Raw genomic sequence first — 18,215 nt, forward strand, 5'->3', positions numbered from 1 at the left:
AACATGAAAATGATTACTTTTTTTTCAATGTACGGGGGAAATGAGATGCCAGTCATGTAAACAATTTCGTATATATGCATATACTTTTTATTTTTGTGCAGAGTTTATTTAAATGCATGATAATTACGTTCATATGAACACCACTTCACTATAATTTTCCTGAACTCCTCCATAGTAAGAATTTTTCATGAGTCTCTGTGAATTCATGAGTGTTTATATAATTTCTTATTCTGTTTGCAAAGCAATTGATATCAGTGACACAGTCTATGCTTTACAGCCAGTGCTTTAAAAGAGGAATAGAACTCTGATTTCCATACTGTTTGCTTTGGGTAGATTGCTCACAGAAGAGAAACAATGAAAAGTAAACATGGTGTCTTATGTCAGGCCTTCTAGTTGAAAGCATCAAAAGCACCTTGCTGAGTTTTCCCTGACCAAATTTTCCTCCTCTCCCATGGCCAGGTACTGTGAAGTACCTTCATCTTGGTGCATATGAGCATATACATATGTGGCCAGTCGCCTGTGCCACACAGCCCATTAAAGCAGTTCCGAGTCATGCAAAGGACAACTACATTTGGCCAAGGTCCAGGAGGAAGGGAGAGCTGCAGAGTGCTGAGCAAAGGCAGGGGATGTAGGAAGTGGCTGGCACTGTAAGCCTGGGTGCTCACCCTGAGAGTCCAGCAGAGTGCTGCACCCCTCTGCTTACCCAGGCAAGGTTCTGTCATTGGCTTAGGAAGTAGGGTGAGAGCAGTGATTGCTGTTGGCAGGGTCCCTCTTGCACTGGGGTTAGGAGGCTGTCATACCAGGTCCCCTCTTGTGGAAGGACCAGGCAGGTCCCTAACCCAAACACTCTGAGGCAACAGCGCCGAGCTCCCATTCTGCTGCCAGACCCTGAACACTTCACCCTGGGTCTGCAGAACAGCAGATGTGAGCACTCAACACACCTCATTTTGTTCCTGGGGATCACAAGGGAAAGGTGCCTCAGGAAGAACCAGAGCAGAAGACAAGCCATAGGAATGTTCAGGCAGGGATGAGCCAGGAGATGGGGATCACCCTGGCTCACCTACACACGTGGCAGCAGAGTCAGGCGACCCTAACGCACCCTAGAGACGATGCCTACAAGAAGCAGCGAGATGTGAGCGAATTTAGTATTAAAGGTGGAGTTCCTGGCCCAGAGGTGCTCTGCAGCTGGAATCGGGGCCTCTTCAGGCCCTGCTCCAGCACCGAAAACACCCAGTGGGCACGAGCTGGCTCCCTGTGTGTTGTGTGGCTGTGAATTCTCACTCGCAGGGCAGGGCAGGGTGGCAGGTCACTTGCTGGCATGGAGGAGACTGAGAGGTGCCAGCCAAGGTCCCCTGGAGCACTTCTCCCTGCTTTTGGCTTTCTTTCCTTGCCCGGGACCGTTTTACTTTTGAAGACGTGCTGGCCCTGGGCACTGCTGGCCCAGGGAGAGAGAAAGAAAGGCCCCTTTGTGCAGCAGAGCTCAGGCTCCCCAGCGCGGAGCCGGGCCCGTGGCACACGGCTGCAGCAGAGCTGGGCCTGGCTGGTGACAGCGCTCTGGCTCCGTCTGCACTGCTGCCTCGCTGAACTCATACCTTTCCCATCATCAACAGGATGGTGTGACATTCAGCCACAGAGCAGGAGAACAAAGCCACAGTCAGCAAAGGGAATCACATCAGTGGGATTTCCAGAAACGACCAGGCTTTAAAGACGATCTAAATGACTTTTTGTGTAGATGTGGTCTTGATTTATTTATTCTCCCTCTTTCCTTCTTTTTGCATAATGTTCCTCTCTAACCAAAAAATCTCTTCTCACTCTGTATTAGAACAATTATATTTAAATATCTACAGTAAAGTTAATTTCTCTTCAAACAGTAATACAAACAGTAAACAATGGTTTTTCATTGTATTAATATCTCTACCTTATTTTAGTTTATTTTTTCAGCAGTATTTTTTACTATTGTTTTAAAATTCAGCAAAAACCTTTTGGACATAAAGCCCGCAAATACCCATGTGATGCCCAAAAGAGGCTGGAAATAAATCCTCATAAACCAGTGTCTATAGAGCAGGTATTTGTTTATTGCAGCGCTGAGGCTGAGGAGATATCTCCACCTAACTTACCCACCCTTGTCAAGTGCTGTGGTATATTTATATAGACAGTATGGCTTTGTGTCACTATGTCACTACAACATCATTACGTATGTACCAGAACTAATTTACATTGTATGATCTCATGGTTCTAAAAAGTTCTTTTGCACTGTGGTTGTGCCTCCCCAGTTTGGTGGTCATCAGGGGTCTTTGATGAAGGCTTCCAAGGTCTTTTTCACTTTTCAGCTTGGTTTTCAGAGCATGCACGGTTACGGTGTTCCTTGCCTGTCTGGTCCTAACCTGCCTTAATTCTTTGTTTTGTGGCTAACTGGCTTTACATTTGCCAATTTCTCATTAGTACCATACTTACCTATCTCTGAAGCTATCCACCTGGTGTGTTTTTTTCTTCTTTTTTGTCTATTCAGCATTAAGCAGCTAGTTAACCATGTACTAGCCATTACATTGTATAGAAGTTATTTTTTATCTGGTTATATAGGTATAAAAAGTTATGATTCAGGTTGTATAGGTATAAAAGGCTATGATTTAGGTTATTTACGTATAGAAAGTTATGATTCAGGTTATATTGATATCAGGTTATATAGATATATCAGATTATGTGTTATAACTCAAGCTATATAAGCACCTTGTGACTTTGACCTAAGTTATGTAGGCATCGCATGAAAGAAATCCCTTGTTTGCAGGGAATTAAGATCAGGCAAATGGTCTTGTTTCACTAATGGGTTGTTTTATTTAAAGCCCGGCCTTAAGAAGAGTCTTTGATTTGGATTCTTTGAAATAATTAGTTTGGTGAAGAGTTGCCATTTGAGTTTGGACTTTGTTGTTCAATTCATTACTGTTTTTAAAGCTTTGTTATTGCCCCTAAAGTGTAACACCAAGCAGGCTTTAGCTCCAGCATTGAGGCATGTGATGATTCTCAGTGTTGCTGAAGCAGGAAGCTCTTCCCGGCATGCACTTTATTCCCTGTAGCTTGCCTTCAGGTTCAGAGAGAAAATCAGTAGATGGATTCTTATTGTAGAATATTAGCTTTTATATTAAATGTTCAAGTGTTATTAACTGCTGTGACAAGGAAGTGCTTAGAGTAAAACAATCTCTGGATATACTTCATTTTTTGCTATGTTCTTCTCTGTTTTCCTGATGTTGCTACAGATATGTTAGTCTGTTCTGCTCATGAAGACTTAAAAAATTTAGTTCTTTCAGAAAGGCAAAGTGCTAACAGAATGTGAACAGACTGGAGGATCTTGATTTCTTCACCTAGTGCAAGTCCTTGCTTCTCTGTAGTATTCTCCTTTTCCCTCCAACTGCTCTGTGTGGTTGGATTTTTAAATCTGGTAATAATGTTGGCCTCCCAGCAGACTTCTTTATTTTTTTAAATTACATTTTTAGGTGTTTGATTTCTGGCAAAGTTCTTATTTTATTAAAAAAGTCAGAGTGGGCAAATACTGCATATGGAATGACTCCTTTAGAGTTTATTTTCTGATCACCAAAAATTAAACTAATCCTTTCAATTGTATTATTAGTAGTATTATTATTACTCCTTCACATTGCTACAAACTGTTCACTCTTTTTATTAAAACAGATTGTCTTCTGTGTGTTTGATGTTTTTAATAACTAGTATTTTTTACCGGAAACTAAACATAGCAAATGACTCCATACTTTAACAGCACTATGTGGTTTTTTTTTTTATTCTTTTCTCTTTTACTCATTTACTAGGGCTGTCAGTTCTGGAAGGCTACTTATTTTCATAATTTGTATTTTCCTGTCAGATTATAGAAAATAGAAAAATCAGTTGTTATGACCTTAGCATCTTCTTGTCATCTGAGTCCACATCTGTTTCCTCTTGTGCTGTTTATCTGTAAAACAATGCAAAACCGTTGCATGCAGTGCACATTCTGGCTGTCATTAGAGAAGAAATTTCCAAGTTTTTCTTGGAAATTGAAAAATTCTTTAGAGAAATTAATAATAGTGTCTTGTGGTGATACTGAATGTCAAAGAAAAGGAAGATAGAAGGAGTATACCAGATAAAACCACCCTGAGAGATGTATTTTCCTGTCACTCTGTATATTGACAGTGTCTGTGCTAAGGAATCACTGAAATTAAGAGATAAGTTCTGTCAATTAATGTTTGGTTATGTTTGCAAAGTGCAAAGAGCCTAAAGATTGGTTGTCAAATATTAGTTGTTCATTTATTTTGTTCAGATAGAAATTCTGCCTGTACCTTTTACAGTATCTGCAGCAGTAGATGTATTGAAAAGAACAGGAGCAAAGACTGTTTCCTGTTCTTGCAGGCAGCCATGCAATACCTTTCATTAACTCGGAAAACTCTCAGAAAGGGTTTTCTGCCCTGACTCTACTAGAGGGAAGAAAGTAATTGTAGAACAATTGCTTTCAGAGAATCATAGAATATGCTGAGAAGAGACCCACGTGGATCGTGAAAGTCTAACTCCTGGCCCTGCACAGGACATCCCCAAGAGTCGCACCATATGCCTGAGAGCATTGTCCAAATCCTTCTGAGACTATTGTCCAAATCCTTCTTGAGCTCTGTCAGGCTGGTGCTGGGGCCATTTCCCTGGGAAGCCTGTCCTAGTGCCCAGCCACCCTCTGGGTGAAGAACCTTCTCCTGATAGCCAGCCTAAACCTCCCCTGACACAGATCCAGGCCATTCCCTCAGGTCCTGTCACTGGTCATCAAAGAGAAGATATTGGTGCCTGCTCTTCTGCTTTCCCTGAGGAGGAAACTGTAGACCATTATATAAATCTTACTCTCATTTCAGTCCTAAATGTTCATGGCTGGTTTCTTCACTAGTAGTTCACCCATAGCCTGGTTTTGAAGATAACCTGGTAAAGGGAGCTACCAAAGCAATTTATTTGGGTAGGTGAGCTTTCAGGAAGTTCTCCTGAGGATGATTTTTGTCAAGGGGTAGAGGATTTTCTTGCTAGGGGTGCTTATATGGCCTGTTAGCTTTATTTTGGGCACACTGTGCTTAAGTTGTATCCCCTCACAAGTTTCATCTGTGTTAAAGCAGAGATCATATAAGCTTTCAGATTTCCTCTTCATATGTTACAAACCCAAAATTTTGTTTGCCTCATATAAGAGAATTTCTTTATCTAATCTCTTCCTTGTATCCTGTGAGCTGGTTTCACACAGCTCTGTCACACTGAGGATTGGAACTTCAGGCACCATGAAATGGTCACACATGGGCCTTGTGTACCTTGGTGGTACTATTCTAGTGTTATGTAAGCATGTTTCTTATGCCTTTTAGAGCAGCCTTTTGGATTTTTCTTTCTGTTGTCATTTTGGCGCCTAACACTCATTCTGAGATGTACTAATATGCCATTCCTACTACTCAAAGGCAATTAGAATATTTAGCATAAATTCTTGTTAGAAGCCCAGATGTATCACCTTGTATTTTGAACTGGTGAATTTAATCCCAGTTTTGAACAACAGCTGTTAGGGTGGTTCAATCCTCATTTTGCAAAATCTCTGTATTTCTAACACTGAGCAGCAAAGTTCATCTATAGATACTGGGATTTTGCACCATGATTGTTAACAAAATACTAGTAGTACTAACCGCTTATAACCTTCCTGCATCCCAGTACTTCTGCTTTCAACATGATTTTCTAGCTCCCTTTTTAGCAGTTACTTACCCTCTTGACAGTTTTTTAACAATCTTCATTTTCTCCTGCAAAACTAATGATTTTCTGTACTTCAAAAGATTATGTGCAGCTATTTGAATTCCAGCTCTTTGAAAAATCCATGCATCTCAGCAATATTTTGCCTGATGTCACTTAACTTTGGGAAGTCTGCATTGATTTTCTTTTGTTTCTCTTCATGATATTGATTATTCTTTCTAGGTCTGAAGCCTTGGTGTTCTGTACATAAGCACTGCATTTGTTACTCTTCAGATATCACAGTCAGATATCACATTGGCAGCCTAATACACTGGTGTACAAAAAGCCTAGCTGTACCTGTATTTACCTGTGCAAGTTCTTTCAGACTTCTGGGCTGGATGGTGTCCGTGCTTCACGCTCTGCCCTCTTAGTTGTGCGCACTGAAGCTATTTTCATTTTTGCTTCCAGGCTGGTAGTGGTAATTTCCATATCAGTGTGCAGCTGTCGTCATTACCATTGAAATTAGAGGAAGATTTATTTGTTCAGCCTTGGCCTTGATGCAAATTCCTGCTAAACAGATAAGAGTCCTGCATCCATATTGAAATCCAGTTTAAGGGCCTGGAGATTGCTACCTGACTATGAGCAGTATCTAAGGAAGTTGCCTTCTTGAAAGTACTTTAGGCATTACTGAATGCTCCTTTATCATACCATTGTATTTCTTGCAATGGGCTCTGTGCACAGTTTCATATTTTTCTTCTCCCTGACCATTTCAATTAGTCTAGTAAATAATACTGCTTACTCCAACAAACTTTCACTGCTCATTTCTGTGTAGTCAACCACCATTTTTGGCATCTCTCTTTTTCCCAGCTAGCAGAAATACAGGGGCTGCCAGATCACCTTGATCATATTTGCTCTGTGTTTTTCTTGGCCAGTTTTTGTTGCCTGCAGGCTTTAGCTGTTTGGGGTTCAAGGCTCAATTGAGGATGTTTTGGCGGAAAAACTAGCTAGCAGTTGAAAAAGGAAGTGAAAAGTTGCTAGGAACTGATGCCTGAAATATTTCTAAAACCTTTCTGAACCACAGGTGTTCATTCACTTTTCAGATCCCCCTTTCCCAGAAGTAGAATTTGTTGCATTTAAAGGTTCTGCACCTTTGCTCAGACTCCGGAAAGCAGAAGATCAAAATGGACCAATCAGGTTTGTGCTATTCACCCTTTCAAAGAACATTCTGCAGATTCATATTACATACAGATTCGAACTGTTTTGGGTGACAAGATTACTTTTTTAGCAATGGGAAAAACTCAAACTGTACAGTTTCTCTCCCTTTAGCAGAGTAATATTTAGCTTCAGGCTTTTTGCTGTTTTCTGGAACAAAATCCTAGTTTGGATAAATGTGAGCTTTCATGACTGGCTTTGTGGTTTGATTTTGTTTTACTTTTCCCTTTATCCACAGTGAGGTTACAGTAGATCTTTATTGATGGATACAAACACACCTCTACTGATGTGATTTTTCTTTTCCAATGAACTCATGCAGCACATTTTTCCCCCCAGAGCCAGAAGAAATAGCGAATAATGTCCTTATTTATGCATATTCTGAAGTCCTGTTTTCATAGTAGTGTATTACTATCAAAATGTATTTCTAGAGTAAAAGGATTTACCCCTTACTGAGTGCTGTTGGTGACAGAAGGAAAAGGTAACTCAGTATTACACTGAAGCAGAAAATACTTGAAAGCTAGTAACATCTCATGGAATGGCTGGTGTAACAGCCTTAATGAATAGTCTTTTCTGCAGTTGAATATGATAGACTAAACATTGTTTTGAGAGGTATGAAGAGAGATTTGGTTAATTTTTTTTAAATGGTACCTTTACTCTCCTCCTTTCAATTGAAAAAGTCTTGTTTCTTTGAAGTTAAAAGTAATTTTTGGAGAAAATGGTATATTACTTCATAGGTGAAGTTCAGTGTGAGGAGGAGGATGAGATTATCTGAAGTATGTCAGTTTTATGTTCTTCTGAATATCAATAAGCATGTAACAATAACATGAATATGATGAGAAGACCCAGCTCTAAGCTGTGCATGCAGTGCATTTTGTGAAGTGGAACACACACACAGAGAAATATTTTAGTATAAGTATTTGTATTGGACATTGTTAATAAAAAACAGTTAAGAGGCTACAAACAGAAAAAAACCAGTATGGATTAATGAATATCTGATGCTTATTTCATTGAAATGAGGGCTAATATTTACTTTTTTTTTTTTTGTTTCACTCTAGTCTTTATCAAGTGATTGTGCTTCCTCTGGATTTGCAAAGCACTTTTATTTGTGACTCCTTTGATGCTACAACTTTCTTTAGTAACACCACTGACATTAAAGGATATGTGGCAGCTGAATTTCGGGCGAAGGATGTTGCTGATAATATGTCAATTGCTCTTGGAGACAGATATTATTATGGGAAGTTTTATAATGCTCCTTTAAAGCTGGGAGGAGAGTATTGTGTTTTTTTGAAAATAATAAGTGAGTGGAATAAGGTAATGGATGTTTGAAAACCTCTTCTTTATGCCTCTTGAATGAAATATTGCTGGGGGAAAAGATGAAAATGTTAGCTGAGTATTCAATTTTTTATGATACTTTGAGGATCTCCTAGTTGACAGAATTAAATTAAATCTGAAGCTCTTTGAATATCTCTTAACATTCCTTAATGGCATTTGTGTCATTCTAATGGTGAAGAAACTCTGAATGCCAAAAGTCAAACAACAGAAAATAATTAAAAATGAATGGCCATCCCTGCCCTCAGTAATTGAAGGTGTGTGTATTGGGCCAGAATTTACTAAAAGAGATTAGTATGAGAACTTGAAAATCACTCCTTAGCAATGATGAATTCACCCTTTTTCATTTTTAATTAATTATTTTATAATAATGTCCCAATTCTCCAAATGACATAGAAAAATATATTTTATCAGATGTTGCTATCTTCCAAAAGGCAGTGAGTGTCAGTTCCAGCTCCACTGAGAAAGCCTTATTTAAAAAAAGTATATTTTTATAATTATTTTTTTATTATTTTAAAGTAAATATGTATTTTTAATTAGAAACAAAAAGTTTCTAAAATGTGCATATAATCTAGTGTTTCAGTTGTATCTATCTCAGGAGTCAACAGTTTTAAATTTTTTGTATAATATAAGTCTTAGCAGTAGAAAAATTTTCTCCCATGAGACGGGATAATGCCTTGTGTGCAAAACAGTTCCTGAATACCAAATGAAAAAACTGATCTAAGCTAACTCTAATAAAGAAAGAAACACCTAAACAGTACCTCATCTTGCCACCAAAGTAGAGATTTTAGGACTTTGTGTGCACGGCACAAAGCAAGAAGGCATGCAAAAACTGATCCATGAGTAACTTATAAATAATTCTCTACAATTTTGGAAGCCTACACACAAATCTCAGTAAATTAAAACAGCTTCTGTTAAGAAATAGTGAATAAAGTCCTCATTTATGCATATTCTAAAGTACTGTTTTCATAGTAGTATTTTACTATCAAAATGTATTTCTAGAGTAAAAGGATTTACATTTTACCTGTAACTGCCTCAGTTCCAAGTCAGTGAAATAAAACAAGTGCATGTAATAAGAGGATTCTGGTATCTACTAATCTGTGCAGTACTATTTAGCAGTAGTCTGAGAAATTTTTATAGCAGAGATGAAGTGGTTTCTGATCCTGATACAAGTCTGTTGTTTGTCATATTTTTTTAATTAATTGTATGAGGGGAAAAGTAGAAAAATGACAGTAGAAGACATTTCATTTAATGAATAATGTTATTAACATTGACATCCAAAATATCTTGGAATTTGGACAATGAACTGTGTTCAGAGAATATATATTCATAGAATTTCATAGAAGAATGTGCTCTGTGGAGCAGGATTGTTAATCAGTTAAATGTATATAAGTTTGGCCTCTTTAAGCGCTACTAAATATATCTTTGGGCTTAGTTTATTTATTCTTGGGTTTATGCATTGGCTTCCCTAGCTCTTCACCCTCAGTATTTTCTAATACTGGGGTATTTTAGCTTCTTTTACTTTTGTGGAGGTTTTTGCTGCACAGAACAAAGTAGATCCTTACACATCTTTGCCAGCCATTTATTAAGCTGATTCTAACTTACGTTATTTTTTCTCTTTCTTATGGATTATTTCCTGATCTTTCATTGCTGACATTTGCAGACGTATTTTCTAGGCCACTGATTTGATGGATTAATATTACAGTTATTTGTAGAGGTCACTCTTGTTTCCTACCTTTAAAAATACATCAGCTCCTTAGTGTACGCTTTCCTGTATGGCTTTTTTTGGTTGACGAAATACACAAAATTACATGCAATAGTTATGAATCATAACTGAGACTGCAAGTACCAAACTGCTTTGCTTTGCAGCTCTGCTTCTTTAAAATGGAACTTGGACTGATGGTTCAAAAGTATTCAGTTGTCTGCCGTTTTATCTTCAGTTGTCATATCCTTTTATTTTCTGCAATTGCTAGCATTAGAAGGCTGATAAAAAAAATTGGAATTATGAATTGCAGGTTGTTGGGTTTTGAGACTTTTTTAAAATGCAATTACTTAAGTAACTGCATTTGGATTCAAGAGCTCAGTCTTCTTTTTAAAAAAATTGCTTGGACCTCAATTCTTAATACCTGTGAAATCAGCATTTCTGAAGCGTCTTTTACTTGTTAGCACATTTCCATTTGAATACAGACAAATTAGAAATAGATGTAATAGGCTCCTAACTAATGTTCTCATTACTCCCTTTCATATTCTGGCATCCTTAAGTTTCCATTCTTTCTCCTTTCATGCTAAAAATGGTGCAATTTGTATCATTGTGCTGCAAAATCAATGCTTGTTTTTTATTTTTATTAACATTATTGCTGAATATCCCTAACTTATTATCATGTTCATTTTTCCATTGTTCAGATTTGAAGGTCCTGAAAAGGGTGTCTGCTGTGACGTTTTTACTTTCCATTTATTTTTTTGTTTCTCTGAGATTCATGTGTCTTCCGTAACTTCCCTGATAGGCAGGAGATATCTGATTTTCTGCACACTAGAGTGTGTCATGAAGGTAACTGTTTCAAAATGATGGCACTCACACCACTGCCCCAGAATCTGACATTTGATTTGGTTTCTACACCCATCTCCTTTTCTTTATCTTTTCACTTCTAAGAAGATTTTTCTTGTCAGTCTTTTGTCTTTTTAATTAACCAGAAAATTCCTTATAAATAATGGGTTTAAGAATTCTTGAGATTCCACAATTCAGCATGCAGACACACAGAAATGAGATTAATCACACAAATGTGCCTTCATCCTTTTATCCAAATGCTTCAAACTGTAGCCTGCTTTCTCAAATGTACTGTTATTCAGAACAACATAATATACACTTTGCTACAATATGAAAAATGCATGTATTGTGTATGTATTATGTGAAAGTCTGTGAAAGTCATTTAGCAGGAAGCACTACAAAAATACACTTCACAGTAATTACACAATAGATAATAGAACCTAGAATAGAACTTTTTGTGTGTTTATGACCATGAAGAGCTGGGGGAAAATGCTCTACAGAGACCAAAGCTTTACTGTAAAATAATCAAACTTGTTTAACAAGCTGGCAAAAGCAGACCCATGATAAATATTTCTTTAATTGTAAGTATTCTATACAGTTATTAAAAATCACCAAGCATGTTATCATAATTGAAGAAAATGCTACATCTAGTATTTGTAAAATATGCTATCAGATACTCGATTTTAACATATATGTTCTGCATGGGAGAGAGTTAACACAGCATATTCAGCCTTATCTTCACATTTCATAAATTCTGAACCCTTATCAAAGCAATGTCAAAGATCCTTCCATGGATGGAAGGTTGTAAAAAGAAAGGAAGAATAATGAGCTAAAAGCTAGAGCCAGCCTTTCATCAAAGTTCTATGTCTAGTCTTATTTTTATAATTTATAATTTTTAAGATGATATAGAGGCTGCTACTAAGGGAATAACAAACTCCATTCCCAATAGTAATTTTTTTCTATGTCTGATCTTTCAGAGAGTGTTAATAACAATAAATTTTTCTCATGAGAAACAGTGATTTTTATGTTTTCTTTTTTAGGTAAGGACACAGACCTGTGCTGTTTGGGCACAAATTAAAAGTAAGTAAATTTTTCCTTCAGTAAAAAAGTGTAAGTTGTCATGGCTTTGCTTGGCAGCATAAACTAATAATTGCTATGGCTGTTTCTTCTTTTGCCATTCATGATCTGTTGACTTCAAGGATTGAAAATATTAGAGACAGGAAATTTTCCTTGCTCTTCACTATTCAATTCCAATGGATTCAGCAATCCATTCTAAAATGGACTCTCCTGTTTTTTCCTGATTTTCAGTGTTGTTATTTCTGTGCATCACATCCAAATCTTTACAGCAATTTTTGTGCACAAAGGATTTGAAGCACAGAAAATATGAAATTTTGGAAGCCTATTTTAAGATAGTTCTATATTGGCTTAAAGATTTAAAAAATTCAATCAAAGAACAACAACAATAACTAAAACTAAAAATATATTTAAAAAACCAACACAAAAATGCAAAAAAAAAAAAAAAAACAGAAGAAAAACAAACAAAAACCCACCCAAAACAACAACAAAATACAAAAAACCCAACAATAACAAAAACCAGCAACACATTGCTGCAATACATTTTAGCTTTTAGAGGCCATATTTTTTATTTTAGAGTGTTCAGATGGTCCATCAAGAATTTTACAATCTTAAAAAGAACAGAAGATACTGTGCAAAAATTAAAAATATGGCTAATTTGTATACTGGTAAGTATAGTTTCTTAAGTATATAAGTGGCATAATTTAAAAACCCTGTAAATTTCTCAGTGTGGTTTTATTTTGATTTACTTTTTGATTTTAAAATACTTCCAATTAATGAGTTTACCTCAGAGGAATTTGGAATCCACTAGAGATCATATTTCCTTCCCTTCCACCATAGCTGCAACTACTCTTCACTGACCTCATGTCTCAGCAAAAAGCAGACATTTGCCTCCCCTGACAAAGAAAGCAGCACCTCTGGAGTCTCCTATGAGCCCTAAAATCTGCTTCTGTGTTGAAAATCTCACAAATTTGAATTAGAAAAGGCAGTAGTGCTGGGAAGTGAGACAGTACTTTGGAATGATGTCAAATCATGTGGTACATGGAGTGCTTGAGGTGCATGTCCTCCATATCAAATTATCACTATAAGTGATCTTCTGGTGACAACTCTGTTTATTTCTAAGTTTTCTTTAGTTACTCTTTCTTTAATTACTCTTACTACCTAGTTCATTTACCACCACACTTGCAGTATAATGTAGGTAGTTCCTTGTGGATACTCTGCTAATTTCAAGGGCTCCTTAGGTTTGATGGTTCCATTGCTAGGACTGTTTAGGCAATAGCTGTAGAATAACTCTGGAAAAACAGAAAACTGTTCTTTTCTAAATTTGTCATTTATCAACATGCACCGCATCATCAAAGACTGTCTTTCAAAAAGGTGGATTTTGTTTTGAGTCTAAAAGAATGAGCATAGCAAGAACAGAGTAGGACAGCTCAGGTCTTTGGCTTTTGCTGTAAATCCATTTGCATTTATATTGAATGGACATATAGTCAAAGTGTCCTTTACCCTAATGCACTTCTGCAGCTGGAGATGCTGAGACTATTTTTGGCTTGCTGAATCATTTGAGAAATATTCCTTAATTCAGCTTGTGTGGAAGGCAAATCTGTAAAATAATCTAAACCAAATGACCCTGTTTTAGGTGCCATCTAGCTAGACATTGTGTGATAGAACATTGTCATAAAAATGGTAGAAAACTGTATTAAAAGCACACTTTTTCCTGCCACAAAAGAAGTTAAATGATGTTTACGGGTTTTTCATGATATACAGTCTACAATATGGAGGGAAGACAATTCTGTAACTTTTATGGAGGGCTGACATCTCTGCTAGAGATGTATAATTCGCTGATGGAAACTGGTGTTACAGTTCTACAAGGGCAGGTATATCTTTTACCAAAAATGAGCATCATAGTAATTTTTTTAAATACTCTAATTAATCTTTATTCCTCAACTAGATGGTAACTACCAGGTAGTCAGCTCCATTACTCTCATTCACTGAGCCATAAGTCCACCATCTGGGTTTTGTTGCTATACTTCAGCTATGAGCAGACTGATGCTGCACTATTTGATTGGTTTGTTTGAATTGTTTGATACTTTCTTTCAGATTTATCACCCACTCTCCAATACATGACTGCTGTTGGATTAGGGTCAGTGGCTGCTGTCTGCCTTATATTGTTCGTGTCATTCTCCATGGCACGGTATGTGATGTTGCTGCCTCCAGTCTTGCAGTCCTCCTTCATGTGTTTTTCCTTTTCAGATAGATTTTCTTGGCAACTTGCTTGGTTTAGGCATCTTGGGAGCTTAGAAACTGTAATCAAGGGTGCTTTCAGTGGCCACTAATGCTGTCCATTGCTTGAGCTGATGTCCTCTGTATCTTTGCAATTACTGGCAAAGCATCTGAAATGTGTAGGGCTTATCTTAATAAAGGAAGGATTTAAGACAGTGAATAGAACCAGGACTTTACTACAGAAGTGTTCTGATTTAATGGGAATTAAGTACATGAAGTTTATATGCAGAGCTAATTTTTTGGCTTCCCAAATTTGTTCAAAAGGTCTGAAAATAATTGTTTTACCTAAAGGCTATGATAAAAACATGTTTACAATTTTTAGGAGATTTATTAATTCATGTTTCATGATCCTTCAAGCAGGGTCAGTAACTTCATAACTGTCTTCCTTTCAAAGCTAAAACAAATATGCAAGTCATGTACTTGTAAATGCCTATATACATGTAAAACCTCTTCACTAAAATCTATGTCTTTGTTGTTGTTTCAGTATGCATATCTACAAGAATAGTCTTCTGATATATTTCCCTTGAAAGATCAGGAGCCTTCAACCTGGGGACTATGAAATATAACATTGATTAGTTAAGCTGCTTGTTTGGTGCTCTGAAACAGAAGGAATTAGTAGTATATAGGACTGAAGAAAGTAGGTTTATTTGGATTGTTTGTGGTTGTCTAAATTTCAAATCAGTTCTTGCAATCAAAATTCTGAATTAGAGGTTCCATAGTCTCATTTTTTTCTTTAAGTAACTAAACAAACAGATTTCAGGTTTCCCTTAGCAGCAGAATGCAGTGGTAAACTTGAGCTTGCAGTTTTGGTTGTTTCTGGGGATTTTGAAAACTTATCAGTGTCAGCTTTGATATTTGAGAGAGAAGGGGCTTTTACTGTCTTGATTTCTAAAGTAGCTGACTCCTAACAGAGGACTTATTGCAGGAGGAAAGGGTTCCCTGGGCTGTCATGATGTGAAAGGCTTCTCAGTTATTTCAGTTTCTCTGGCAAAAATGTGGCAGAGGGATATTAGTACTTTTCAAAACTATGTCAAATCAATTAGGTTCACAGTGATAGGAGAGTGATTTGAGGTATGAGACAGTACTGGAAGAATCATGTATGAGTATGAGCCACATGTGAAAGAGTGCAGAGAAGATAGACCCTGAACTTCCACATCAGCCTTCTTTCAAAAGGAGTGAGAGAGAATGAAATCCTTAGGGAGCTGATTACATTGAGTAAATTTGACAGTGGTGTATTGTAGGGGACAAGGACTTAATAAGTCAGCAAGTGTCTTTTAGGCCCTTAATCCCATGTGCAGAGAAATTTTTGAATCCATTCTCCTCTTCTAAGGAATATCAGACAGAATCATTAACAGAAATTAAAATTGCCCCATCCCAGCAGTAGGCAGAGAAGGGAAACCCTAGATATCAGTTGTGATAAGACCCTTCACAATGCTCACAAAGAAGTATCTGTAATATTTTAAATAACAAATGTGCTTTTAGTTATAATTAACCATCAGCTTAAAGCATTTCTGGATAAGAATGTGATTTGAAAAAAACCCACATGAAGTCAGCCTTCTCTCCTATCCAGTTGTAAAACCATGGTCCTGTTTTAGACACTATACTCTTAGACATTATACTCCAAGACAGATGTGGTCTAGCAGGAGAAAAAGAGAGTGGAATTTAATAAAAGAGATCTGGGATCTATTTAATCTAAATGCAAACAGGGCATTCTAGTGGCAGGTTGCTTAGCCTGGCAGAGAAATTTCTGCAAAGAAGCATAATATGTAAATATACAAAATGCTACTACATAAAGATCAACTTTCCCCTGTTGGTAGTGCCAGTCGTACATGTACATGTACCCATGTGCTTCTGAGCTGTAGGAGAAGGAGGAATGGGAACAAATTGCTGTGAGTGCAGCTTCTGGGTGGTCTGCAAGAGGAGGTTTAACAAACTTGTCAGTAATAAAATAGCTATAGCCGATCTTGCCATGGTGTCAGGTGAATGGTCTTGGATTATTTCTTGGGGTCCCTGTAAGATTCTGTCACAAAGAGTCACTGTATTCAAGTGCTCACCAGCTTGCCACATGTCTGCTGTCTCAGGAATTATGTTTCCACAATGGGTCAGGGTGTGAATTCCAGCTAGTGTGTTTGCTGACAGCAGTTCCAACTGTTCCTCGATAAGTAAAAGTGTGGAACTGCATTCACAAAGTGAAGTCTGACTTCTGATGTCCTCAGATTTTATACTTTTCATTTTAAAAAGTGCATTAGCCCATAGTTGTCATTATTAAAGTCACTCTTCATTCATATACCTTACTCCATTCTTTGCTTTCTTCTGTATGTGATGCCCATTCATATGCATAAGACAGTGCCACAGCTCCAGATTTCTGAAGATCTGCACTGGGCATCAGTGTTGTTGATGCCAAGGTTAACACTGGTCATGTAATCATCTGATAACCTGTGAGAATGCTTCCTACCCATCTCACACTGGCTGTAGTGATCAGGATTTGTAGCAGCACCGTGCGTCTTCAAAAACCTTCAGAAGCATTGCCATATATCTGATAAATATAAGCGATACAAGTTCCCTGTCAGGTCTGTGTTTGAGCCTTGAATCATTTGTAAGATTTTTTTTTTTTAACCAGAACTTTTTTCTCTCTCCAGCTCTTGTCTCCACAGCTCAATGCACCCCCCACCTGCTGCTGTAGCCTGTGAGGCTGTACATTTATCTACCACAGTAGACATGGCACAAGCCGGAATTGCATCATCATTCCTAGAGACTGAAAGTGTCTCTCTTCTCTGATGGTTTATTCCCTGAAGTCAGCATAGAAAAAAAACATGCTCTTCTTTCAAAGCCAGCATGTGTCTGGTATCTTCACGTCACAAATGTACTACAGCACCGTCAGTTTAAATGTGCTTGTCACTGGAGTGAGATGTTCATTGTCTTGCCTTATTCCAGATTGTGTGGTGTGTAAAGGAGAACCTTCCTTCACAAGCAGGTTATCATGCATCCCATGTGTTGGTCACAGTCTTTCAGCTATTCCAGCTGCATGAGTGCCTGATGAGTACTTGTATTGTACTTGATTACATTGAATAATCCTCTGATCCAGCTGAGACTGAGGATTAACTGCTACTTTAGATACCTTTGCACACATAAACTGGCCTATTATGAACAAAAATACAAACCTATCCTTATGCGAGATAAAGTGCCTATTGTATTTCCAATTATAAAGGTAGAACACTTCTGTCAGTCACTTACAAGTAATGATACACCACTAACATGTACACTTGTTAGCCATGAAGTTGCCACATTCAAGTGCTGTCAGCAACTGATGTGTTCCAGAGATATTGCAATCATTGCTCATAGCAATTAGCAGTAATTGCAAATAATATACCAATCTATAAAAATGCAGTTTGCTCAAAAGCTGCTTGCTTCAATGGCATGTGAAACTAATTTAAGGCAGGACTTTCCTGTGTTAAGTGCAGTTTTGTTAATCTCTGTTCTATTATTACAGCTGAGTAAAGCCATTAAATCATTGTTTAGTTAATTGGCTGGTGTGTAACATCTGGTTAGAGTCACTTAATAAAGTACAATTAACCAATTTCCTATGGCATACTCCCAGATAATACATTTTTTTCTTCTGTAAGAAAGAATCAAGTAGCTTTGATTATTTCCGTTCTTCTTCAGATGTTTCTTTGTTATATGTTAGCAAAAAAGATGTCAACTGATGAAATAAAAAAGCAGGAGTTTTGGTTTTGTGATTTTTTTTTCTTAAGTTATGTTTCATGTTTTACCACTTTAAAGATATGCTACACATTTTTAGAATTCTTAAGTTTCTGAATTGCTAAGAATGTGATGCCTACTGCTCTTGGATGTTCTGTCTCTCTGTGACATGTAATTAGGGTCTTTTTGGGTTTAAAGTGCAACAGCAGATTTCATGGTTAGAAGCAAAGAGGAGTTACAGCCAAAAAAGAGTTTTCAATTGCTGCATCCAGCTGAGAGTGCTTTTTCCAGGTCTGGGCAGATACCATTTCTGTTATCCAGCATTTCCAGAGCTGTCCTCCAAGTTACTAGCTAATAGCTAAGT

General features: G+C 37.3%; 1 protein-coding gene across 1 annotated transcript in view; it reads left to right on the forward strand.

Moving 5' to 3' along the window:
• SUSD1 (sushi domain containing 1) overlaps window positions 1-17,880 on the forward strand; it is a 43,648-nt gene extending 25,768 nt beyond the window's left edge. Inside the window, exons 12-16 of the mRNA XM_068177252.1 lie at window positions 6,813-6,906; window positions 7,980-8,235; window positions 11,839-11,878; window positions 13,970-14,063; window positions 16,792-17,880. Of these exons, the coding sequence (XP_068033353.1) occupies window positions 6,813-6,906; window positions 7,980-8,235; window positions 11,839-11,878; window positions 13,970-14,063; window positions 16,792-16,930 (623 nt within the window). The 3' untranslated portion in view covers window positions 16,931-17,880. The remainder of the gene's footprint in view (window positions 1-6,812; window positions 6,907-7,979; window positions 8,236-11,838; window positions 11,879-13,969; window positions 14,064-16,791) is intronic.
• The last annotated feature ends 335 nt before the right edge of the window (window positions 17,881-18,215 follow it).

This window comes from Anomalospiza imberbis, chromosome Z (genome assembly GCF_031753505.1).
Source record: "Anomalospiza imberbis isolate Cuckoo-Finch-1a 21T00152 chromosome Z, ASM3175350v1, whole genome shotgun sequence".
NCBI classification, from domain to species: Eukaryota; Metazoa; Chordata; class Aves; order Passeriformes; family Viduidae; genus Anomalospiza; species Anomalospiza imberbis.